This window comes from Mercenaria mercenaria, chromosome 2, assembly GCF_021730395.1.
Source record: "Mercenaria mercenaria strain notata chromosome 2, MADL_Memer_1, whole genome shotgun sequence".
Classification (NCBI taxonomy): Eukaryota; Metazoa; Mollusca; class Bivalvia; order Venerida; family Veneridae; genus Mercenaria; species Mercenaria mercenaria.
In genome coordinates this window covers 71729712-71756217 of record NC_069362.1, presented here as the reverse complement: position 1 = coordinate 71756217, position 26506 = coordinate 71729712, and the positions used below count along the sequence as shown (strand labels likewise).

Below are 26506 nucleotides of genomic sequence, written 5' to 3'. Positions count from 1 at the left end.
CCTGAAAGGGCCAGAATTAGCTATTTTGACCTTGTCTGCACAATAGCAGCTTCATTTATGATTTGAATTTGATCAGACTTGCAAAAAACTTGTGTCACCATAAGATCTCAGTTCCTTTCTTGAACCGGCCAGATCCCATAATGGGTTCCAGAGTTATGTCCCCTGAAAGGGCCAAAATTATCTATTTTGACCTTGTCTGCACAATAGCAGCTTCATTTATGATTTGATTTTAACCAAACTTGCACACAACTTGTATCACCACAAGATCTTGCTTCCTTTTTTCAACTGGCCAGATTCCTTCATGGGTTCCAGAGTTATGCCCCCTTAAAGGTCCAAAATTGGCTATTTTGGCTTTTGCAGCCATATAGAGACTTCATTTATTGTTTGATTTGATACAAACTTCCAAAATATCTTCAACAACAATAAATCTTGGATTCCATGACAAATCAGATCCAATCATATGGTGCAGAGTTATTTTATATCTGATTACCTCCCCTGATTGTAATCAAAATGGATTTATATCAGTAAGTACTTATAGGACTTACTTGAAATTTCATTATTGTTATTAGTTGGACTGAGACAATCGGGATAGATAACTATGGACTGATTTTATGTCAAATCACCTTCCTTTATTTCAAATTAAAATGGGTATATCTCCATAACTAATGAAGATACTGATATGAAATTTCATTTATGTAAACAGATTTATTTGGCGGATCCTTCTTTTGTTCACCTACAATATTTTTTTTTTTAATAACTTCTCTTTTACGTTACTATTAATAGCTTATTTTTAGTAACTTTTTTATTATTGGCTGTAGGGAAAAACCGAGACCACTTTTCTGTGGTACAACATGGATGGTACCTCCAATTTTTAAGTGTATTTTGACATATCTTTACCTTGTAAGAATTTTTTTTTTCTTTTTGGTTAAATTTCTTCCCTTTGTTGTTCCTGTCCTTTGGACTTAGATATTTTTTCTGAGGACCTTCTTGTCCTCCAGTGCAATGATAACAGGTGAGCGATATAGGGCCATCATGGCCCTCTTGTTTATCATTATTATTGGTATTTGATATTTAAAGACATTTTTATCAACTTTACAATTTCTAAAGACACACCTCTTAGAAAAATGAAATTTCTTGATAATTTTATACCCTTTGCACAAAACTGTTCACCTAAACATGTGCTATGGCAAAGCAACCTAAGGTGAGCAGAAATGAACATCATCAGCCTTTTCTCCTGCATGTTTGCAAGAAATGTATGCCTATTGGTAAACATATAGTTAGTAAAATGCATAGAGAATAGGGTATATTTCAGCTTTATTTCTTGTTTGATTCAAAAATGTGAATAAATATGTACAGGGGATAGTTGATGAACTTGGTGGTGGCTTTATCTTGCAGGGTTTCTTTCACTCTCTCAACAAGAGCTTTATGTATGCCTGCATTGGTAGAATATTGTATAGAAATATGTAATACTTGCATAATTACTTTATGTATGTCGCATTATTGCCAAAAATGATTTATTTTCACATAGCTTCTCATCAGTATCTCTGCAGATTATTATTTCTTAATTATAAATCATGTTTTCACTACATCCATCAGCCCCTCTGAGTCAGTCCATCCCATTTTCGTAAGGCAATAACTGCCGTATATGGATGGATTTTCATATAATATTAATATGTTAAATCATTAATATTTGTAGGGGACTAATTTATGGGAAGAAGTTAAATCCCAATTAACAGATAAAATTCCTTTTCATTTTATGTCTACAAACAGAAATACAGATAAAATTCCTTTTCATTTTATGTCTACCAACAGAAATTCATGAGTTCATGCCATTTAACCCAAACCATGAACACATTAAATTAAATGATTTCAAAGTAACTTGGCAAAAATATTCATCTTAACAAGAAACATGTTATATGTAACAGTCCCTAGCTAAAAGGTCATTGTCTCAGGTGATTCTTATACATAAGAAGAACAAGTTTGATAGAGCTTTGACATCTGTAGGATAGTAATCGGAAAAGAATATTTTCCATTTTGTTTCGTTGCCCCTAAACCAGTAACTTCACTAATTTAATGTGGCACCTTTGTAAATCATCAAAATATATATGTTCAGAAAATAGTTTCTGATGGTGAGCTAAAAAGATTAAGCTTTCTGAATATCCACTGGTGCAAAAAACCTGCATAAGTTATATGTTTCAAAATACACCTTTTCTGTGACATTGAAATATGATTAGATATTATAATAAAAAATGAGCCGTGCCATGAGAAAACCAACATAGTGGGATTGCGACCAGCATGGATCCAGACTAGCCTGCGCAATCTGGTCAGGATCCATGCTGTTCGCAAACAGTTTCTCCATTTCCAATAGGCTTTAAAAGCGAACAGCATGGATCCTGACCAGACTGCGTGGATGCGCAGGCTGGTCTGGATCCATGTTGGTCGCAAACCCACTATGTTGGTTTTCTCATGGCGCGGCTCATTATGAAAAATTTGTTAGAGATTTATAATGTTAGCACATACAGATAATTTTCTCATGTTTGTAGGACCTCATCATTCCGATCTCCCGATGGAAAACCCCATTCCTGGCAAGCATACTGGAATTTTTCTAAGTACTAATCACACTTAATGTGATTGATATCTGTCAACTCGTGCATTTTGAGTGCTTGTTTAACCAGTGTGCATTTGGCTTTTTCATGCTCTTCTTGAAACAAAATATTAGCTTCGATAAGTTAGGGTTTGTGTAAAAATTTAAGGTGGCATGTATTGTGTTTTTTTGTCATAATATGTTAATTGGATTAATTGAATAACCAGATTAGTAATCTATTTACAACATAATTGCATTATTATTATGTAAAATATGTTACTGGAACTCTACATTATTTAACAAAATACAGTGCATGGCAAAATATAATCCATCAATGAAATTAGGACATGAAAATTCTGTTATTATTTATTACAGTTTAACTGACTTGTTAATGAGCCGGCTTGCAGAATCAAAGACATAGTCGTCCGAATGGCTGTTCGGTGTATGTGCATTAGTTTGTTCATCCATCTGCATTTTTTGTCCGGACAATAACTTTGACATGCATGGAGAAATCTTGTTTATATTTGGCATGAATGTTTACTTCAGTTAGAAGGTGTGTCGCACGCAAACCCCAGGGATCTATCTCAAAGGTCAAGGTCACACTTAGGAGTCAAAGGTCATTTTAGAGCTTGCCCAGGCTGTAATTTTGCCATGCATAAAGCAGTCTTTTTATTTAGCATAAATATTTGCCTGAATGAGATGGAGTGTCACGCCAACTCCAAGACCCCTACCTCAAAAGTCAAGGTCACACTTAGGGGTCAAAAATCATTTTAGAGCTTGTATGTGCCCTAACTTTGACATGCATGGAACAATCTTATTTTTATTTTGCCTCAGTCAGATTGAGTGGCATGCGCTAACTCCAGGCCACTATCTTAAAGGTTAAGGTGACACTTAGGGGTCAAAGGTCATTTTAGAGCTTGTCCAGGCTGTAATTTTGCCATGCATAAAGCAATCTTTTTTTATTTGGCATAAATATTTGGCTATATGAGATGGAGTGTTGCACGCAACTCCCGGACCCCTACCTCAAATGTCAAGGTCACACTTAGGGGTCAAAAATCAGTTTAGAGCTTGTACGTGCCCTAACTTTGACATGCATGGAACAATCTTATTTTTATTTTGCCTCAGTCAGACGAGGTGGCATGCGCTAACTCCAGGCCACTATCTCAGAGGTTAAGGTCACACTTAGGGGTTAAAGGTCATATAAGATATTAGGCCATAACTTTGACATGCATGGATCAATCTTTTTTTTTATTTGGCAAACCTTTTTTGTGGACTTACAGTTTTTTATAGAATAACTTTCCTTTGTTATTACTATAAATAGCTTATTTTGTAACTCTTTTTTTATTGGCTGTAGTGAAAAACCGAGACCACTTTTCTGATGGTACCTCAAATTTTTAGGTGTATTTTGACATTATATGTACCTGGTTATGTTTTTTTTTGTGGACTTAGATTTTTTTGTATGTGGATGATTGTTTCTGTTAAATGACATTAGTTTGGGTCAAGATATTAAAATGAAACTTGTTTTAATTGGCTGAAATGTTTGAAACATTTAGGCGGTGTGTCAACCAATAATGGGCTCAACATTGTTGCCCTTTGGGCTTCAACATTCTAGTATATTGATAGGTACTACAATTAGATGCTTGTGGTGATAAGAATTGTGCTATAAGAACATTACAGGCCACATTCACTTAGGACTACAATGTGGTCTGATCACATAGCTGGAAAATAAGTGAGCTTTCCAATCAGATCCACTGATACATATTTACTGGTGCCCATTGATTTCTTAACCTTAATGGATTTCAGTTACTCAGAACCATTGTTTGATCCATGCAGCATTGTGGGTCTTACAGTATAGTTCAAACAAATAGTAACCTTTAAAAATTTAGCCACCGTAGAACACACTATAGTCCCAGTGAAAGTGTCCCCAACTTAAGAAAATGAAATAATGTTGCCTTTGGACTTTGAGATTGGGTATTTATATCAAACTTGAACAAAATCACAGTTTTCTTGTTTGGTTCATGTGTTTGTATTGTAGGTGGTGGTATATCATATTTTTTATTTTTGAATTGATGCAAACAAATTTTATTAAACTGCAGTTCTATTTTTACAATGTATAGAATGTTTTATTATCTGAATTTGTAAAGTACATTATATCTCTTTGTCACTTCTCATATTCATATTATTGAAATACGTGCATGCATGGTTAATGTAAAGGGTTATTGATTTAAGTTCCTGTGCGTTCTTTCTTTAAATTATTTGAAATTGTAATATATCCACAACTTAATCTTTTTTATTAGCAGAGCTCAAAATTCTGTGAAGCTGGTCCAATTTAAAACTTGATCAGCTTTGGCCAGCTCTACCCATTCTTATATTTTCTTAATTATCAGATCTTTCATATTTTAAATGTTTGAGATTTTTCCATTTTGAAATATATCTGCCCTTCAGATCTATATTTCTTCATATTATAATTTGTAAGGACAATGTAAGAGTTTAGGAAATTTATGCTAATTGAAATGAGCAAATAATTTTGTAATTAACATGATAATCTGTTACAGGGTTAATGATAAAATGTCTAAGAAGTCAAACTTCAAGTCAAAGAATCCTCCCAACCACCACAGTGTTTTGATCAGTCCACAACCCCTGCAGTCAGAAAAGAGTCATCTACATGACAAATCACTTGAGAAATTACGCACACAGAAAAGGGAGACAACTATGTTTGAAACAATGAGACGAGACAAGGAAATGATTAGCTTCCCTGAAGTGAGAGGAGCTGAAGGTATAAATGATCCAGTTTATATATTCTTAACTTTTCAAATAATATTGAGGTAGTACTAGGTTTGTCCAGTTGTCATGTTGAGTCTTGTATTGCATCTGGTTGTCATGTAGAGTCCCATGTTGCATCTAGTTGTAATATAAGAGTCTCATACTGCATCTGGTTGTCACACTTAGTCTCGTGCTGTATATATTTGTCATACAGAGTTTCATACTATATCTAGTTGTCATTTTGAGCCTCATACTGCATCTAGTTGTCATACATAGTCTCATACTGCATCTAGTTGTCATACGTAGTCTCATGCTGTATCTATTTGTCATATAAAATCTCATACTGCATCTTTTTGTCATATTGAGTCCCATACTGCATCTAGTTGTCATACATAGTCTCATACTGCATCTAGTTGTCATACTGAGTCTCATACTGTATCTTGATGTCATACTGAGTCTCATACTCCATCTTAATGTCATACTGAGTCTCATACTGCATCTTGATGTCATACTGAGTCTCATACTGCATCTAGTTGTCATACCGAGTCTCATACTGCATCTTGATGTCATACTGAGTCTCATACTGCATCTATTGGTTATACTGAGTCTAATACTTAATTTAGTTGTTATATAGAGTCTCATACTGCATCTAGTGGTCATACTGAGAGTCTCATACAGTATTTAGTTATTATATTGAGTCTCATACTGCATCTTGATGTCATACTGAGTCTCGTTCTGCATCTATTGGTTATACTGAGTCTCATACTTAATTTAGTTGTTATATAGAGTCTCATACTGCATCTGTTGGTCATACTGAGTCTCATACTGTATCTGTTGGTTATACTGAGTCTCATACTTCATTTAGTTATTATTTAGAGTCTCATATTGCATATTGATGTCATACTGAGTCTCATACTGCATCTGTTGGTCATACTGAGTCTCGATACTTCATCTAGTTGTCATACCGAGTCTCATACTGCATCTTGATGTCATACTGAGTCTCATACTGAATTTAGTTGTTATACTGAGTCTCATACTCCATTTTGATGTCATACTGAGTCTCATCCTGCATCTAGTGGTCATACTGAGTCTCATACAGCATTTAGTTGTTATTTAGTCTCATACGGGATCTATTTGTTATACTGAGTCTCATACTTCATTTAGTTGTTATATAGAGTCTCATACTGCATCTGTTGGTCATACTGAGTCTCATACTGCATCTATTGGTTATTCTGGGTCTCGTACAGCATTTAGTTGTTATATAGAATCTCATTCTGCATCTGTTGGTCATACTGAGTCCTATACTGCATCTGTTAGTCATACTGAGTCTCATACTGCATCTAGTTGTCGTACTGAGTCTCGTACTACATTTAGTTTTCATACCGAGTCTCATCATTTTTAGAAACCTATATTAATCAGATACTCAAGCAATCTTGTAATTTCTGGGTTTAGTTTCTATAGAGGTTTATATTCAGTGTTGGAATCCCAAGCTACTTTTCTGCTATTTGGCAATGATTTAGACTGACATTTTGCTATGCATTATGTTTTTAAGTACAGTTGAGATATTACATGAGATTTTTATTTTATTTGTAAAAAATATACCTATGGAGTAGGGCTTCAAAAATTGTTAAAAACTCATTTGGTTTAAAACAAAATCCTGCCTACCCCACCCACCCTACTTACACATAGTACTTTATTTGTGATGCAATTGGGTAAAGAAGTTAATGTGTCATGCATTAAAAATAATTTACATGTCATTAGAAGTAATCATACAATATTGAAGGTCAATCTTAGTTAATTATCTGATCTTTTTTCTTTTGGTTCAAATTTCAATGCTTTTCAGAGAAATACTAACAAAAACAATATTGCCGAGGGTGGGTATTTTTAGCACCATACCCAAGGCCACATGTAAAAACAAAAATCTATCTCATAACATATTGAACTAATTTCATTGTTTACATTTTATAAAGCATTAAATTTAGTACAAGCTTATGTCAGATCCTTGGGTTAATGTATACAAAGGGTCCTACATGGCCAAGTGTTCAAATCCAGGCCGGTTATATTACTAGACTCAAACTAATTCCAACATGAAGTTTTATTGCTGATTTATAATCTTTATTTAAGTATACAATACAGGAAAAAAGTCCGCAAAAGAAATCCAAGCCAAACTCTGAAAATTAGGTGATATTTATGGGCAGCTTGCCTTCCTTTAGATTTTAATTTCACAAAGTATTGCAAATTTATCTGCAATAAAATCAATTAAACAAAATATTAGTATCATTTCTTTATTCACATGCATACATTGCATAATAAAGCAGTCCAAGAAGCATAATTGCTATAGCTGTTTATGAATTTTGATTTTCATGCAATGTCTACTTTTCACTGTATCATATCTGTATCATGAAACAGGCCTATGATTACGCATATCGCCAGACTAATGTATTGTAAAATACAGTGAATTTCGATATATCGTTACACCCTTAGCATATATTAATATTATCAAGTACCCCATCTATCTGCAGTAACATTGTGAATAAATTTTGTTCCACGAAACCCGTATTGATGTTTTTTTTTCTTGTTTCTGACTTTGAGATATACACGTTTTGTGTTTAAACCTTTTACTCCAATGTTGACGAGTCTGTTTTAGAAATATGTGTCTGTAGATTTGTTTAGAAATTTTGTTTTGAATTTTGACACCTATGTTATGAATTTTGACACCCCAGTGTTTCTAAAATACTAAAAGTAGGCTACCAGTAAGTGCTAGAGATGTTAAAATATCTTATTTACTGATATCCGAAGAACACATTTTTGCTGTAGTTTACCGGTAGAAGAACTATACAGCATTATGGTCCACAGTAAGGTGACAGTAAGTATTAGATGTAGACCTTACTTCAGAATTCCAGATGCAATATCTCAGAAATGTGCCATGCTGTTTTTGAGGATTTTTTTTCTTTGTTTCATTTCCTTACATACTACTTATTCCATACCAAAAAGTTTATGTTGGAATTAGTTCAACTCCAAAAGTTAAAATGACCGCCCTAATCACTTGCCCCTCACCCATGTGGGTTCGAGCCTCACTAGAATGATGAATTCCTTCACCATCAAAGCTGGAAAACTCACCATGTGACGTATAATTATGTCAGTGCAACGTTAAACCCAATAAAATAAAACAAATGATGTATACAAACTCATTCTTAACTAAATATTTAGCAATAATCTTTTATATTCAAACATTGTCCCCATTTAGCAAGTTTTAGTATAAAAAAGTTTATACAAATAGTTTCTCTAATTACTGACCTTTCAAATTTTTTAAAATATACAAACTTGTAGTTGCATATTAAACATAGCTAGTACTTTTAGTTGCATATTAAAAACAGTTGAGCCACGCCATGTGAAAACCGACACAGTGGGTTTGCGACCAGCATGGATCCAGACCAGCCTGCGCATCCGTGCAGTCTGGTCAGGATCCATGCTGTTCACTTTCCAAGCCTATTGCAATTAGAGAACCTATTAGCGAACAGCATGGATCCTGACCAGACTGCGCAGATGCGCAGGCTGGTCTGGATCCATGCTGGTCGCAAAGCCACTATGTCGGTTTTCTCATGGCGTGGCTCAGTTGGTCCTGGTCAAAGTCAGATCAAACATTTATTAGCCCAAAAGCAGTCAGTCCCAATCAAAAGCAACTAAAACATTGCTCAATCAGAAGCAATCAAAATGTTGAAGTAAGCTAGCTTCAAGCATTGAAGGACATACAGGGTCCCAGTCAGAAGCAGTTGACTAGTTGCAAGCACAGATCGATTACCAGGGTTTGACATCATGTTTGTTGGAGATTTAAGGTTCTATCAACAGTTCCTTGCAGACTGGTGCTCGTGTATTGAAATTTCTGACCAATTTTGTACTTTTGCTTGGGTCAGCCATTCTGAAAAGTTAGAAATTTGTATAAAGATGAGAAAGTAGCAGTTTTTGAAACCCTGCTTGGGAGCATCTGACAAGCCAGTATTCTAAGTAATACTTATGTCATGAAAAATGATGATACTGGCAAAAATAATTATATTTGAAATATTGTAAAGCTGTGTATCAAAGTTCAGTGGGATTCCTGCACTATTATATTCTATGGTAATATACTTTTCTTGCTATCATGTACACTGTGAAATCATTTTGGGCCAGTGGCCTTTAATAACAAAAATAAAATTGTTTAATTGAATTGAATTGTCATTAATATTGGCAGCAGACTCCTTGTCATGGATTTCATGGTTGCAACAATCAGAAAAATCAATGTTGACAAATTAGCAAATTTTCGACTCATTTTTTATGCCCCCGGCATCTACTGATGCGGGAGGCAAATAGTGATTGTCCTGTCCATCCGTCCGTTTGTCCGTCTGTCCGTTGGAGGTTAACCAAATGGGACTGTTTCGTCTAGCATCAATACCCCTAATTAGAATGACTTGATACTAATGCAGATGTAACCTGTGACCATTCCTCATCTTCAAACATCACCTGACCTCAGTTTGACCTTGACCTTGACCTCGTTTGGACTTAGGTTGCTTTGTATTGACAAGGATGCCACTGGGTGCATCAAGCGTTTATTGAACGCAGCTCCTTGTTTTTACTTGAAATCAATGAATTCATGTCTTTATGAAATGGTTTATTTTGTCAACACCAGAAAGTTTTATGCCTACAAAATTAGATGATTTCACAGCAGCTAATATTAGTTTCTTCCATATGGATAATATTCTTAAGTAGCACCATTAAATAGTTTGTGTTTCAAATCTATGGAAACCATTGTAGAAAACTATAATACTAGAGAAGCTAACATTACTATTTCCACTAATCCATTGTTTACAGCAGCTCCCCAGAAATCAAAGACAAAGTTACAGTCGAACCAGAGGTCCAATGTTGCTACCATACCACATATAACAAACATAGACCCTTTTCCCAGTAGTAGCCAGGTAGGTCTTCTAACACCTTTCTGCCGCTGTGTTTCTTTTCTTGTAGAGTTGGTTTTCAGCAGATGTTACCCTTCACTGTAAAATGTCTATACAAATTGGAATTTATTAAATCTCACATTTTTCATCATTAACTGTGTAAATTATTCAAATAGTTTCTTTTGTCAGCATAAATATTTTTTGTCAGATATTACACAAGGCAAGTTTGATTCCTATAAACAGGTCATCAGCCGAACTTTTTCTGTTTAGCAAATTTTATTTTAGACTGATTTTGATAAAGCTTCCATAACTTGAACTTCTTATGATGACAATCTTTGTAGTATATGGTAATAGTTATCATCAAGGTAGGTTTTAGAAGAAGTCTTGTATCAGCCAGATTTGTTAAAACTGTGTAAAATGACACAATTTCAGTTACAGCTTTCTTGCTTTCGATAAATGCTGCTAAGTTAATTTGAAAAAAGTCTAGTTCATATGAAATGCTGTACATATTTAAGTTTACAACAGTGTGTATCTCATTGACTGCTTACCCGAACAAGATCAGGAATGCCTGAGGTATTTCACTCAGGTTTAATAGTGTTCAGATTTTATTCAAACTTAGTCAAAAGTGTTTGATATAAAACTTTCTTGTTACAGAACAACCATGATAATTTACTCATTTAGCAAAAATAGACCACTAGCCTGACTAGGGTTAATGCTTGCTGCAGTGATTTCTAGAACTGAATTTGTTAAACTATATTGATTCATAATTTTGAACCTACTTTTGACCATATGGCTTCTCCAATGTTACTTAATATTTCCTTATGGATAATAAATCCTTTTTTGTGAAAATTAGCAGATTGTCATTACAATTTGCAGTTTTTTAACACATTCTGCTTAATCTGTGATTTCATTAAATTCAACCAAGGACCCCTTTCCCATGTTGAATCTTCCTGCTTGCACTGTAATACATTCTTACTCGTATACATCCATATTTTGTATCCTTATTAGTCTCCAATTTTCCCATCACTTCAAAAATCTCCTGGTTTTGTTGCAGTAAGTATACACATTATGTGTAATGTAAGTATGACACATTATTGTCGAAGGCTTTACAACTTCCAGGAGCTGTTGTCTGTCTGTATCAAGTGCTTTGACAAGACAGCTTGCAAAAAAAAATCTAGTACTCTTTTGCTCACACCTGAACCAAAGGTTCAGAGTGAGTTGTTAGTATAAGTGAATGGTTCGGTGCCCATCACCCATTGTTAACAGTTGTGCTTACACAGTGTCTCCTCTGTACCTTCTGCTCTGATTTACACCAAACTTGGTCTGTAGCTTTCTGGAATAGATCTCTGCAGCTACAAAATAGAAAATTCTTAAAAAAAACAATTCTCATGATCTACTTGATAGATGTTCTCCAAACCTGGTCAGAATCAGTCTTAGAATAACCTCCTAAGTTTGTTGTTCAAATGGTTCTGCTTGACTGCATAAGGAGGCTATAAACTACATTAATTTTCACCTTACTTAATCTGTACCATATTGGCATGGACCTTTGTGAAGTAAATTTTGTGCTCCCTGTATAAGGGAGAAAAGAAATTATAGCTCTGACCTTATGTATATGTGTGTACATCCCAGTCATTATATTTGTCTATCTGCTTTTTCAGTATGCCTCCCTTTGAAGAATTGGGGGTACATTGCTTTGCACCTGTCCGTTGCGTCAATATCTCACTCGGTCTATCCGTCCTTATGTCTATACGTAGAGCCCAAGAACTTGAGGATCAATTGACCAAGAACCTTCAAACTTTGTAGCATGATAGGGCTTATGAAGTAGAAGACCTCTATATAGCTTTTGGGCTTAGTAGGTCAAAGGTCAAAGTCACAGTGACCTGAACATTGAAAACAAGTTTGCGTCCAATAACTTGAGAACCACTTGACCCAGAACCTTCAAACCTGAAAGAATGCTTGAGCTTATCAAGTAGATGACCCTATAGTTTTTTGGGTCAATTGGTCAAAGGTCAAGGTCACAGAGGCTTGAACCCTGAAAATGGTTTCTGCTCAATAACTTAAGAACCACTTTACCCAGAATCGTTAAACTTTGCAATATGATTGGGCTTATCAAGTAAATGACCCCTTTAGTATTTTGTGTCAATAGGTCTAAGGTCAAGGTCACAGGCAGAAACCTTGTAAACAGTTTCCTACACTGTAACTGAAGAACCAGTTGACCCAGAACCTTCAAATCTGGTAGCATGATTGGGCTTATGAAGTAGTCATTGTGTTCACAGGACTGAAATGGAACAAGCCATCATGGGGGCCATATGTGTTTTATAAACAGCTCTTGTTTTGTGGTGAAATTATACATAATTTTTATAATTCTGTTGAAATAATGCAGTTGACACAAATGCAGACATTTAGCTAAATAAAACCACTAATATGAACTTTATTTGCTCAACTTGCAGATGATTTATGCACATATTTTTATTCCTACACTTCCTTTATTGCTGTATAAAAGCAAAGAAGTAAATGTAAGTGTTCTATATAAGTGCAGATTCACAGCGTGTTCTCTGGACATTATGTGCTCACATGGTGTTCATACATGTCAGCTTATTTATTTGATCATTGTTGTTGTTGTGTTTATTATTCATATAGTCAAGAAATGTTGTCGGCACTTAGTTTCGAAATATGGAGTCATTTTCCCATTCATTATTGTCCATCCAGTAAGGAAGGTAGAAAAGCGGAATGAGGAGTGATCTTTATCATCAGTCCTTATGCTGCACAATTTGTGTGCGTTCTTTGTACGTAACCCTTTAATTGGTGTTATATTCACAAATCATTCTCTTTAGTATGGAGGATCATGTTGAAAGGTCAAGCTCACATTTAGATTTACTTTAAAACTGAAGTTGATATGTAAGGAAAAAATGCTCCTTTTGTCAGTATTTTTACTTTTGAAGCTTTTGAGGGATTTCTTAACATCTTAGCATGGTAGTGACCTTGAACATATAGATACAGTTCTGGGTCAAGGTCAAACTTCAATATCTGGGTCAAAAGACCATTCATAACTCAAACATCTTTAAGGATTATTTTAACAAAACATGACTTAAAAAGATACAATACAGAATTATCAGCCTTATTAGGTCAAACTTAAACATTGGTTGTAAGTTAGGTTATATTTCAAGTTTGATAATTGTCACCCAAAGATTTTAATCTTGCTGTAGGTGTTCAGGTGACCCGCAGAAAACCTCCTCCAGGTATGTGAGCTCAGTATGGCAGTCATACTTTAACCCACAGGAAGAAAAATTAATGTATCTTGTCTAACATTAAACAACTGATGTCTGTGTATGGTGACCAATCATATCTTTGCCAAACTAACAGGGAGTATGACAGTATTTGAGGCAATTCTCAACCAGTTGTTGAGGTTGTAAAGTCAGCAAAGGCCTTTTTTCAAATTACTAGTAGATTGTACATAAATCTGAGGTTGTTGACATAGTTTCAGCCTCGTTGTCATAGTTCAAGGTCAAGTTCAGGTCCTATGGTTTACAGATACGTTGATGTACGGTCTCGCTCCTGGTACAAGCATCATCAACCAATTCGCAAAAGGCAACGATACACATGCCCTGCACGCCAAAACACTCAGGTGTTGGTAACCCTACTCACTAACTTTTTCTCAAGAAACATTCGTAAATGACAGCATGTTGCCTAGATGCATGGTCGCTTCAGTACTCAAACAATATCTTCATTTTGAGAAGTTAGTAGTCAGATAGAAAATGTGCTTGCAGTTATATTTATATCGGTGTAATACAATAATGATATTAATAAATAGTTATTTTCATCATGGGCCTGCAGTAGGTCCTAGGTATGTTGTACCTGCCAGAGTTTATTTTGAAGAAATAAATAACATAAAAAATATAGATATTTTTCTACTTTGAACTGGCAGAACAAAGTAATCTGGTTTGACTGGAATAATGTCTTACTGGTATATATATTATAAGTTCAACTATATCCAGGTGACTAAAATAAATACCCTAAGGATTTTTTTCTTATACTTGCATGTACATTTTGGTGTCAGTTGGTTAAAACCAACGTTTTAGGAGAGTAGAGAAAACTTTAAACATAATACCTTTTCAGATGAGAAATTTTCATGTTTTTTCTCCATTTTAGTGAACTGCTGAGCTTTAGTATTGATACCTGAAAATTGTCCACAAGTATCTGTTTTTATTATATACCTATATAAATTCTGTAAGAAAATCGGCTTGTATTTCACAATAAAATATGAACAGACAGACAAAAATTCCGTATTGTACCTTTTAAATTCCGTATTGTACCTTCCGTATTGTATGCTGCCGGACTATTTTCATTAATATGCATGACCCAAAACATTTCTATAAATAGCGCACATTAAAACTTCACTAAGTGCCATTTAATATCGATAAACATTGAAGATTTCCTTCAAGAACAAAACAAGAATCAAAATGGTAAAGGTATATAATAAAAGGGTCAATATAACAGTAGCTCGATCTGGGACTTTGTATTCGGCTCTCGGGGATTTTGCAAGATCGGATCACACTCGGCGCTTGCGCGCCTCGTGAGATCCGATCTAGCAAAATCCACTCGAGCCGAATACTGCGTCCCAGATCGAGCTACTGTTATAATAACCCTATTATATACCCCACTGTCTGTTACAGCATTTTTCAGGGAATAAACATCCAAGATGGCATGAAGTTACTATATATAGTTTTATAAAACATCTGGCACAATAACAGACTAAAAGTGTTTCTGTATTATTGTTTCTTTAATTCAGAAAACAGCATGGCGTAATTGTAGAAGAGTATTAATTTAACTACGTGCTAAAATAATATCTTAACATTTAAAACGTAACATTTGTAAACATAAACATTCATATTACTTTTTCCTTTTCAATAGTAACAACTGAAAGATAATTGTGACAATAAGTAATAAGCATTTTTTAGCTCGACTTTTCGAAGAAAAAGTAGAGCTATTGCACTCGCCCCGGCGTCGCTGTAGGTTTAAGTTTTTGATAAAGTCAAATATCTCTATTACTATCCAAGCTATTGACTTGAAACTTAAAATAGTTATTTACTATCAAAGTCTACACCAGCAGAAACAATCACCATAACCCTGATTTGAATTTATGCCCCTTTTTAGCTCACCTGAGCAATGCTCAGGTGAGTTTTTCTGATCGCTCGATGTCCGGCGTCCGTCGTCTGTCTGTAGTCTGTCGTCTGTCTGTCTGTCAACATTTAGCTTGTGTATGCGATAGAGGCTGTATTTTTCAACTGATCTGCATGAAACTTGGTCAGAATGATGACCTTGATGAATTCTAGGCCGAGTTCGAAAATGGGTCATCTCGGGTCAAAAACTAGGTCACTAGGTCAAATCAAAGACAAATCTTGTGTATGCGATAGAGGCTGTATTTTTCAATTGATCTTCATGAATATTGGTCAGAATGATTGCCTTGATGAAATCTAAGCCGAGTTCGAAAATGGGTCATCTCGGATCAAAAACTAGGTCACTAGGTCAAATCAAAGAAAAACCTTGTGTATGCGATAGAGGCGGTATTTTTCAATTAATCTTCATGAATATTGGTCAGAATGATAGCCTAGATGAAATTTAGGCCGAGTTCGAAAATGGGTCATCTCGTGTCAAAAACTAGGTCACTAGGTCAAATCAAAGAAAAACCTTGTGTATGCGATAGAGGCTGTACTTTTCAATTGATCTTCATGAATATTGGTCAGAATGATTGCCTTGATGAAGTCTAGGCCGAGTTCGAAAATGGGTCATCTCGGGTCATAAACTAGGTCACTAGGTCAAATCAAAGAAAAACCTTGTGTATGCGATAGAGGCTGTACTTTTCAATTGATCTTCATGAATATTGGTCAGAATGATTGCCTTGATGAAGTCTAGGCCGAGTTCGAAAATGGGTCATCTCGGGTCATAAACTAGGTCACTAGGTCAAATCAAAGAAAAACCTTGTGTATGCGATAGAGGCTGTATTTTTCAATTGATCTTCATGAATTTTGGTCAGAATGATAACCTTGATGAAATCTAGGCCAAGTTCAAAAATGGGTCATCTGGGGTCAAAAACTAGGTCACTAGGTCAAATCAAGGAAAAACCTTGTGTATGCGATAGAGGCTGTATTTTTCAATTGATCTTCATGAATTTTGGTCAGAATGATTAGCTTGATGAAATTTAGACCAAGTTTGAAAATGGGTCATATGGGGTTAAAAACTAGGTCACTAGGTCAAATCAAAGAAAAACCTTGTGTATGCAATAGAGGCTGTATTTTTCAACTGATCTTCATGAAATTTAGCCAGAATGATCACCTTGATAAAATCTAGGCCGAGTTCGAAAATGGGTCATCTGGGTTAAAAAACTAGGTCACTAGGTCAAATCGAAGAAAAACATTGTGTATGCAATAGAGGATGTATTTTTCAATTGATCTTCATGAAATTTGGTCAGAGTGATTGCCTTGATGAAATCTAGGTCGAGTTTGAATATGGGTTATCTGAGGTCAAAAACTAGGTCACTAGGTCAAATTAAAGAAAAATCTTGTGTATGCGATAGAGACTGTTTTTTTTTCAATTGATTTTTATGAAATTTGGTCAGGATGATTGCCTTAATGAATTCTAGGTCAAATTTGAATATGGGTCATCTGAGGTCAAAATCAGGTCACTTGGTCAAATCAAAGAAAAAACTTGTGTATGTGATAGAGGCTGTATTTTTCAATTGATCTTCATGAATTTTTGTCAGAATGATTGCCTTGATGAAATCTAGGTCGAGTTTGAACATGGGTTATCTAGGATCAAAAACTAGGTCATAACTAAGAAAATGCTTGTTTTATCGCAAGAGACCAATTTTTTGGTTCAATCTTAATGAAAATTGGTCAGAATATTTGTTTCCATGAAATCACAAGGTCAAACATGTTTTACACTGTTATGGGGTGTTTCTTAGGTGAGCGACCTAGGGCCATCTTGGCCCTCTTGTTAACTTAGAATTTTTGGTTAAAGTTTTTGATAAAGTCAATTTTCTCTGTAACTATCAAAGCCTTTGACTTGAAACTTCAAATACTTATTTATCATCGAAGTCTACACCAGGAGAAACAATCCCCATAACTCTGATTTGAATTTTGACAGAATTATGCCCCTTTTTAACTTAGAATTTTTTGTTAACATTTTTGATAAAGTCAATTATCTCTGTTACTGTTAAAGCTTTTGACTTGAAACTCAAAATAGGTATTTACTATCAAAGTCTACACTAGGAGACACAATTCCCATAACTCTGATTTGAATTTTGACAGAATTATGCCCCTTTTTAACTTAGAATTTTTGTTTAAAGTTTTTGATAAAGTCAAATATCTCTGTTACTATCAAAGCTTTTGACTTGAAACTTAAAATACTTATTTACCACCAAAGTCTACACCAGGAGAAACAATTCCCATAACTCTGATTTGAATTTTGACAGAATTATTCCACTTTTTAACTTAGAATTTTTGTTAAAATGTTTTATAAAGTCAAATATCTCTGTTACTATTAAAGCTTTTGACTTGAAACTCAAAGTAGTTATTTGCTATCAAAGTCTACACCAGGAGACACAAATACCATAACTCTGATTGAATTTTGACAGAGTTATGTCCCTTTTTAACTTGGATTTTTTTTTACTGGCAAAGCTCTTATTCAGAGTCAAGCACTGAGAAAAGTCAAGCGCGCTGTCTTACGGACAGCTCTTGTTTTTTCTAAAGCTACTATTGCATTTCTTTTCATAAACCACTGATGGACTTGCACAAAACCTGGTTGTTGTGTATGTAGAATATACATTATTCTTGTAAATTATTTCCAGTACTGTTGAATTTGTATATGTGTTGCTTGATTTCGTCAATATTATGTCGATCTAAATTTAATATCAGATCAGTAATAGATTTATAGTGCCAGGTTTCTGGTATATTGTACTCAGCAAGATAATATTTTATTAAGAAATGTCTTCAGATGCCACCATTTTAGACCCCATCCAGAGTATCATTAGAAGGGTATAATGATAGGCCTGTTAGGCAGTTTGTCTGTTAGTCAGTCACAAAAAGAGGCTCCCCTGGATGCAGCAGTAACTTTTAAGCTACATGAAACTTGGTAAAAAGAAGAAGGGCAATGTGATGAATATAATTATGAAATGATATGTTATTTTTATGCTCCCCGAAGGGCGAGCATATAGTTGCCACTTTGTCCGTCCGTCCGTCCATCACACTTCTGTCCGGAGTATAACTTGAAAAGTAATAATGGCATTTGATTGAAACTTGACATAATGATAGAGGCCATTGAGACAAAGTGCAATGTCAAAGAATCATAACTCTACCTTACCTAGTTTTTGAATTATCTCCCTTTATTATACAAAATAAGGCTTGTCTGGAGAATAACTTGAAAAGTATTTATGACATTTGATTGAAATTTCACATAATCATAGAGGCCTTTGAGACAAAGTGTATTGTTAAAGAATCATAACTCTACCTTACCTTGTTTTTTAATTATCTTCCTTTATTATACAAAATAAGGCTTGTCCGGAGCATTACTTGAAAAGTATTAATGGCATTTCATTTAGGAGCATTACTTGAAAAGTATTAATGGCATTTCATTTAAACTTCACAAAATGAAAGAGGTCATAGACAGGAAGTGCAGTGTCAAAGAACCATGACTCTGCCTTACCTAGTTTTTTTAATTATCTCCCTTTATTATACAAAATAAGGCTTGTCCGGAGCATTACTTGAAAAGTATTAATGGTATTTCATTGGAACTTCACAAAATGATAGAGGCCATTGATTGAAAGTGCAGTGTCAAACAAAGAACCATAACTCTACCTAAACTAATTTTTGAATTATCTCCCTTTATTCAATTTTCTTCTTTTTACTATTTTCACTATTTTTTGTTTGTTTCTGATATGTTATTCCCCATATTGGGACAAGCACATGCATCGGGGAGCATCATTCGGTTTTACCGATTCCTTGTATTTTGTTGCTGCATCAAAAAATCTGGTTGCTTGTTTGGCAAGTAGAATCTAGTGAAAAGTATGATGAAGAGGGGATTCTGCTGAAACTTAACAAGTTTATAAGAGTTTTTTTCATGAAACATGATATATATATTGAAGACAATGTAGAGAAGCATGTGTTTTCTTCTGTCTATTGTTCTGCCAATCATCTGTCTATCAATTCATCAGTCACAAAGGTGGGTCTTGCCATAACTTTAAAAATACAAGATATATTTTCATGAAACTTTGTACGTAGATAGAAGGGGATACCCCGGTACACAATATGGAGAATATGCATGTAATTTTATTTTGTCTGTATTATATCTATCTCTGTCTGTCCCTGTCATAAAAGATACCTCCTGTTATAGCTTGTACAAGAGATCTTTTCATCAAACCTGATAGATAGATAGAAATATTTTTTTTAATTTTTGCTACATTTGAAAATTTGAAAGTAAACATATTTCATTGAAGTTGTTCAAGCCTATAAAATTATCTTCCTTCCAGTAGGAGACAGTTATTGCTTAGCAATTGTCTTGTTTTAAATAATTATATTTGAATTCTTTAACTTTATTTTCAGGTGGAAACTCACAGTTCAGAAAAAAGCAACGAGAGCAACTTACCCTCAGTATGATGTCACGACTACTTCCTCCAAATCTACGTCGGGAGTTGCCTTGACAAAACAAGAGCAAATAACTCCAGATAACAGTGATGACGGTCCTACCCTTATAGGACCATCTGTTAGGTTTATCAAATTCTAAAAGGTGCTTTCCGAGAGTTAGTCAGAGGATTGTTATATTTTTTTGAGCATTTATCAACAAAAGTTTATCAGGTGATGACCGTTATGTACAGGTTGTAGGTTACTGAAGGTCATAGGTCAGTTATTGTTAAATACAAACAAATCATTTATATCATTATATTCTGGACCATAAAAAGTTGCACAGCTGTAAGGTACTGTTTGTTTTAAAAAGGCATCACATTTGACTGCCAAATATAATTACAGGCAGTTTTAAATATTAAAATTAAGGCAGTCTTGACTTCCCATTCAAAACATCAATTTAACAGTAGTTCTTGAATGCATAGTTGAACTATTTCTATAGTTGATTACTGGTAACTATTGATAAAAACTTCAAAAGTAAGTCAAAACATTTCAGTCAAATTCACAACATCAGTACATTAAATACTGACTAAATTGTTGTATTAGTTTTTTCATCCAAAGTTTATTTAAACCTTGATGTAGGTGCAGTAATGGATTAATATTGAAAACATTGTTAAAATAGTTATACATGTGTACCTGGCATTTAATTAATGTTTTCCAGTCATTTCAGAGGTTCTGTCATTGTGTAACTAGTGTTTGTTTAACCAGTTTTGCATTTTATATTTATTTTTGCATTCACTGTCAGTGAGTGATGTCATCCGCTTAAATATTAAAGTCATCATTACATGAGCCGTGCCATGGGAAAACCAACATAGTGGGTGTGCGACCAGCATGGATCCAGACCAGCCTGCGCATCCGCGCAGTCTGGTCAGGATCCATGCTGTTCGCTAACAGTTTCTCCAATTCCAATAGGCTTTAAAAGCAAACAGCATGGAGCCTGACCAGACTGCGTGGATGCGCAGGCTGGTCTGGATCCATGCTGGTCGCACACCCACTATGTTGGTTTTCCCATGGCACGGCTCAGTCATGTATTTGTATGTGCAGGGTTGGTTGATAATGAGCATAATACAAAATAAGAAGCAGTATTGTATAATATATTATGTGCAATCAGTAGATTATGTATCATCTGTGATAATACATGTAGAAAGTGCTAAACTAATACAAGAGGGCACCATTGACCAAAGTGGTACACACACTATTAGTATTTCTCTTCCAAATTATGTTTTTGGTCACCATTCCAAATAATAAACCTACATTTTTGGCAACCTTGAGGTTTCTATATCATATGTGGGAGTTGATTTAGTATGTCTTTCAAAAATGACAAAATTTGAATCCAGTGGTAAATGTCAAATAAGATAATCTATAAAATATTGAACCAGAAAATGTAATTTTTACATGCAGTACATGTATTATATTAGTGTAATTTTGTTCTTAATATGTATGTTATTTATTCTTCTTTGCCAGTGTTGTGATTTGTGAATAAGCCTTTTAAAGTGCTGAAAATTGACATCTGAAACTTTTTTTTCATCATTTCGAAATTAATAAGGAATTTGCTTCTCATGAAAAAATATTTTTATAAGTTTATCACTTTGAATGGAGACCAAGAACATGCTATTATATGCCTGTCAATTAATGTAGAAGTTATTCATAATATAAGATATTTGTTTCTGTTACTGAAATCAAGAATTGTTACCTTGTTATTTTCAACAGTATTTTACTATCTTCTTCACCACTAATTTGTGATTATTAATGGTCATTTGACTTGGTAACGTCACTGGAGGAGAGGTTTGTAAACAAGAGGTAGCCAGAGCTGTCAAGATTTGATAGTGGAGGACATCCCTAAACAAGGGCAAGGACCTAGATTTACCTTCCATTTCACAGACTTGACGTACAGTTCTATTACTTGACTAGACTGGCTACCGACTAGATTAACTTTTTCATTTCTTTTAAAATTGCGTACGAAGAAGAAGAAGAAGAATTTCTTTTAAAATCATTTCTCTTATGAATTCTGATCGATTGTTTTGAGAAGAAAAGAGACATAATTACACAAAATTTGAATAGCCTCAGGAGTTATCTCCTGTGAACAAAACATTAGGTCTGAACACTGACTATTACCAGACCATAGCCACAGTTTGGTGCTGATGACTGTTAGATACAGTAGAAAATTACAAGGTTATGATTCTCATTCTGGCTGAAGGAAAATTGAAGCAATTTGAGCCGTGCCATGAGAAAACCAACATAGTGGGTTTGCGACCAGCATGGATCCAGACCAGCCTGCGCATCCGCGCAGTCTGGTCAGGCTCCATGCTGTTCGCTTTTAAAGCCTATTGGAATTGGAGAAACTGTTAGCGAACAGCATGGATCCTGACCAGACTGCGCGGATGCGCAGGCTGGTCTGGATCCATGCTGGTCGCATACCCACTATGTTGGTTTTCCCATGGCACGGCTCATTTATTTTTAATTAGCCTTAACATTAGCCATATCAATGTCACATTTTGTGTTTTGTAATGGCTGGGATGCAGGGGCAAACATTTATATAAATAAATATAAATGTTTTTAGGTAACCAGTTAGCATGGAGTTGCTGGAGTGATTTTGTGAAACTGGATTTGAAACAATGAACTTTGGGATTGAAATAGTTGTAAAAACTATATAAACATCATGGTGCCTTCAGAACTAGTATGTGATATTTGTAAATACATTTATGATGGCCATTAATTGTTGTGTACAAGTTCAAATGTTGCAAAGGATAAATAGTAACAACTTTCTAGCATACTTTAATATGACAAATAAAAAGTGAAGACTGATTTTAGCTGTTATAGCTGCTATGAAAATATTGCATGTCAACTGAGAGATAAATATTGATGAAGAAGAATTTGTATTAATTAAGTAGGAAACAATTTGTCATGATTTTATCAGTTAGTTAAAGTTTTTCTTTCTAGGTGACAGTATATTGTTTTAGACAATCTTCCTGTGGCCAAACAAGGATAAAATATGGTGGTTTAAAACTTCACATATCTTTCAAAAAAGTTTTCTTTCTTTTCTAAAAACAAAAGCACAGAAGGAAGAATTGAGCACTTAAAATTTAGTAAAGTGTATAAGTATTTCCTCGTCTTTATTGCAACAGATATTATTGTTTTTGGAGTAGTTGCTACATTTTATCCAAAAGAACATTTTGGTTAAGTTAGACAGAATACATGTACAATGGTATATCTTATATACAACATTGTATATTGTATGTATTTAACACTAGATATATTACGTTTGTATTCACTTTTAAATACTCAGAAACAGATCATTCAATTAAGTGCCAAAAATAGGGTAAATTAATACTATATCACTGATACAGTACAACTAAGGGGTGTTATACTTTTGGGTATTTCTAATATGTACAGTGTCCTACACTGTTCTAACATACACAGTGTCATACACTGTTTTAGTGGTGAGTACAGTCAAGAAGTAGAGTTATATTTTGACATTAGACCTAGTATCTTTCAAAGAATTGATTGTAATTTTTAGCTTGACTATTCGAAGAATAAGTAGAGCTATCCTACTCACCACGGCGTCGGCGTCACACCTTGGTTAAGTTTTTCGTACCAGTCCACATTTTGACAAAGTCTTTTGAGATAAAGCTTTGAAACTTTCAACACTTGTTTACCATCATCATGGCCAGTTATAGGCAAGAGCACATAACTGCATCAAGGATTTTGGCTGAATTATGGCCCCTTTTGACTTAGAAATCATGGTTAAGTTTTTCGTACCAGTTCATATTTTGACAAAGGCTTTTAAGATAAAACTTTGAAACTTTCAACACTTGTTTACCATCATCATGACCAGTTATAGGCAAGAGCACATAACTCCATAAGGGGTTTTGGCTGAATTATGGCCCCTTTTGACTTAGAAATCATGGTTAAGTTTTTCATGCCAGTTCATACTTTGACAAAGTCTTTTAAGATAAAGCTTTGAAACTTTCAACACTTGTTTACCATCACCATGGCCAGTTATAGGCAAGAGTACATAACTCCATCAAGGATTTTGGCTGAATTATGGCCCCTTTCGACTTAGAAATCTTGGTAAATATTTCGTACCAGTTCATATTTTGACAAAGTCTTTTGAGATAAAGCTTTGAAACTTTCACCACCTGTTTACCATCACCATGTCCAGTTATAGGCAAGAGTACATAACTCCATCAAGGATTTTGGCTGAATTATGACCCCTTTTGACTTAGAAATCTTGGTTAAGTTTTTCGTACCAGTTCATATTTTTTGTAAAGTGTTTGACATATGGCTTTGAAACTTTTATCGCTTGTTTAGTATAATAGTCTCTATCTGTAGGAAAGAGAAAATAACTCTGTCATCTATTTTGGCTGAATTATGGCCCTTTTTGGACTTTGGTTCTGTTTTCATACAAGTCCAATGTTTTGTCAAAACTATTTGACATATGGCTTTTAAACTTTGAACACTTGTTTATCATTATGATTTCCATCTGTAGGCAAGAGTACATAACTATTTTGACTGAATTATGGCCCTTTTTGGACTTTGAAATTGCCTCATATATTGCCATTTAGTGCAAGACTTACCGAAAGCAAAGTAATACAGGAACATTGTTTGTCTAATCTATTTATTTCTTTTGTCTGAATATCCGTGGAAATATTTTGACCCCATTCTTCAATCAATTCTTCGAATAGTCGAGTGCGCTGTCATCAGACAGCTCTTGTTTTGGTTGTGGTTGACAGCTATACTCATATTGAAAATTTCAGGTTGGTTGAAAAAAAATGGATAAAAATATTGAAGGTTTCCCATATCTGTAATGTTAAAAGAGTTTTCATTGATATCAGATACTCATTTCAGTAATAAAAAAATGGCAAACTATGGCATGCAGTTTGATAAAACAGTATTTCTTGGTGAGAGAAAACTTTGAATTTACTCCATTTAGAGACTTTCAGTTTTTAGACCGTTTTGGGGCAAAAGTGAACCCTGCAGGCGTGTTCATCAGTGAAAAAGAAAAACCTACTGAATGATAGATGAAAACAGTTCTTGTCTTGTATATATACAAATTCACGATATATTTATTTAAAAAAAATACATTACAATGTACATAAATTATACTCCAAATATATCTTGTTAATCAGTCCGTCTTTTCTTAGACCTAAACTTTATTCCTCCATATCTTTTAGTGGAGCTTTCAAGTTTCTGTTTTGAATTAGGGTATATGGATTTAAAGGGTAGTGTTTAATTTTGATTCCATCTTGAATTTACTTATTTAAAAGTGTACAAGTTTATTATTTCATCCAAACTTGCTGCAGTATTTAGTTGCAGTTTATTAATCCCCCGCCATGAGTGGTGGGGGGTTATAGGAATGGTCTCCGTCCTCCCATCCGTCCGTAACTCTGTATCTCCTAAACCCCTTGAAGGATTTTTATGAAACTTTGGTCAAATTATCACCTCATCAGGACGATATGCAGAACTCATGAGTCAACCATGTTGGCTCAAGGTCAAGATCACAACTCGAGGTCAAAGGTTTGAGGACTATAAAATATACTTAACAACGTCATTCCTTCCACCCAATACCATCAACTCTTTCACTATCCATAACAGCGGCAGGGGCTATAGCTGTCATTCAGACTGCCTTGTTACATTATAAACAATAAAGGTAATGAATTCAACAAGGACAGAGAATGTAGTTGGATACAGTTTAAAGATGAAATAGAAACTAGAGGATAGTTCTGTACATGTATGGCAGCAAACATTGATGTTAAATGTTACACTTTAAAAAATATACACAGTTACAGTGTTACACTTACGTATCATATCGTCAGACATTTTTCTAGAAAGTCAGATAATATTATGTGAGGGAGATAGGAGATTGGGTCAGGGTAAGACAGTGAATATGCCAAAACTGAAAAGTATGTTACATGGATTTTGCTATTTAAAACATTTGTCAAATATTTATTTTTACATTCTGAATGTATTTGTAAATAAATTGTTTATCTTGTTGTTAATCTGCTTCTAATAACTCATCTAAATCTAAATTGAATTATTTTTAAGAATAAGTGAACTGGCACTTGGAACCATGTTCTGTCTTTTTGGGGCCTCACCTGGTCTCTGTTAACAGCAATAAATTCAACATCAGTTGAAGAAAGTTGCATGTTTCTTTTGTTTTGTTTTTTTGTTGTTTTTTTTTTAAATATAAAACTTTAATAATATTTTAGTTGGTAAGATCCTGGCCTTATATATTCGTAAAGGAAGATAAAATCTGGTGATTTGGGGTTCTCAAGTGGTACTGAAACATTGGTACAAAAATAGATTGAAACTTGAAACTTATAAAAAAATCAAGTGGCTATTGTTGTTCTAAAAACAATTAGGGGAATCCAATTGTTAAGAGGAATATAATATTGTTTAGATATATTTCCTGTTTATTTTCAGATACTGAGTTATATTTTCTGTTAATTTGTATATTTGTTGTTCATAAATTTTTGTAAATGTTTGAATGCTAAAATTTCAACAGAATGTATCATAATTATTGTTATATTGTCAATAGACATTTATGAAGCATTCAATAA

The 26506-nt window shown here is 34.3% G+C and overlaps 1 protein-coding gene across 29 annotated transcripts in view; it reads left to right on the top strand.

The window, feature by feature from the left end:
• Positions 1-26506, top strand: part of LOC123564278 (cyclin-dependent kinase-like 2) — an 80217-nt gene extending 53711 nt beyond the window's left edge. For 12 of the 29 annotated variants that reach the window (XM_045357704.2, XM_053536900.1, XM_053536896.1 and 9 more), the window contains 4 exons: positions 2544-2609; positions 5140-5360; positions 10193-10296; positions 19869-26506. In XM_045357704.2, the coding sequence (XP_045213639.1) occupies positions 2544-2609; positions 5140-5360; positions 10193-10296; positions 19869-19922 (445 nt within the window). In that variant the 3' untranslated portion in view covers positions 19923-26506. Of the gene's footprint in view, positions 1-2543; positions 2610-5139; positions 5361-10192; positions 10297-13478; positions 13512-19868 lie in introns of all 29 variants that reach the window. The other 17 variants (XM_053536906.1, XM_053536903.1, XM_053536918.1 and 14 more) reach the window with 5 other exon arrangements.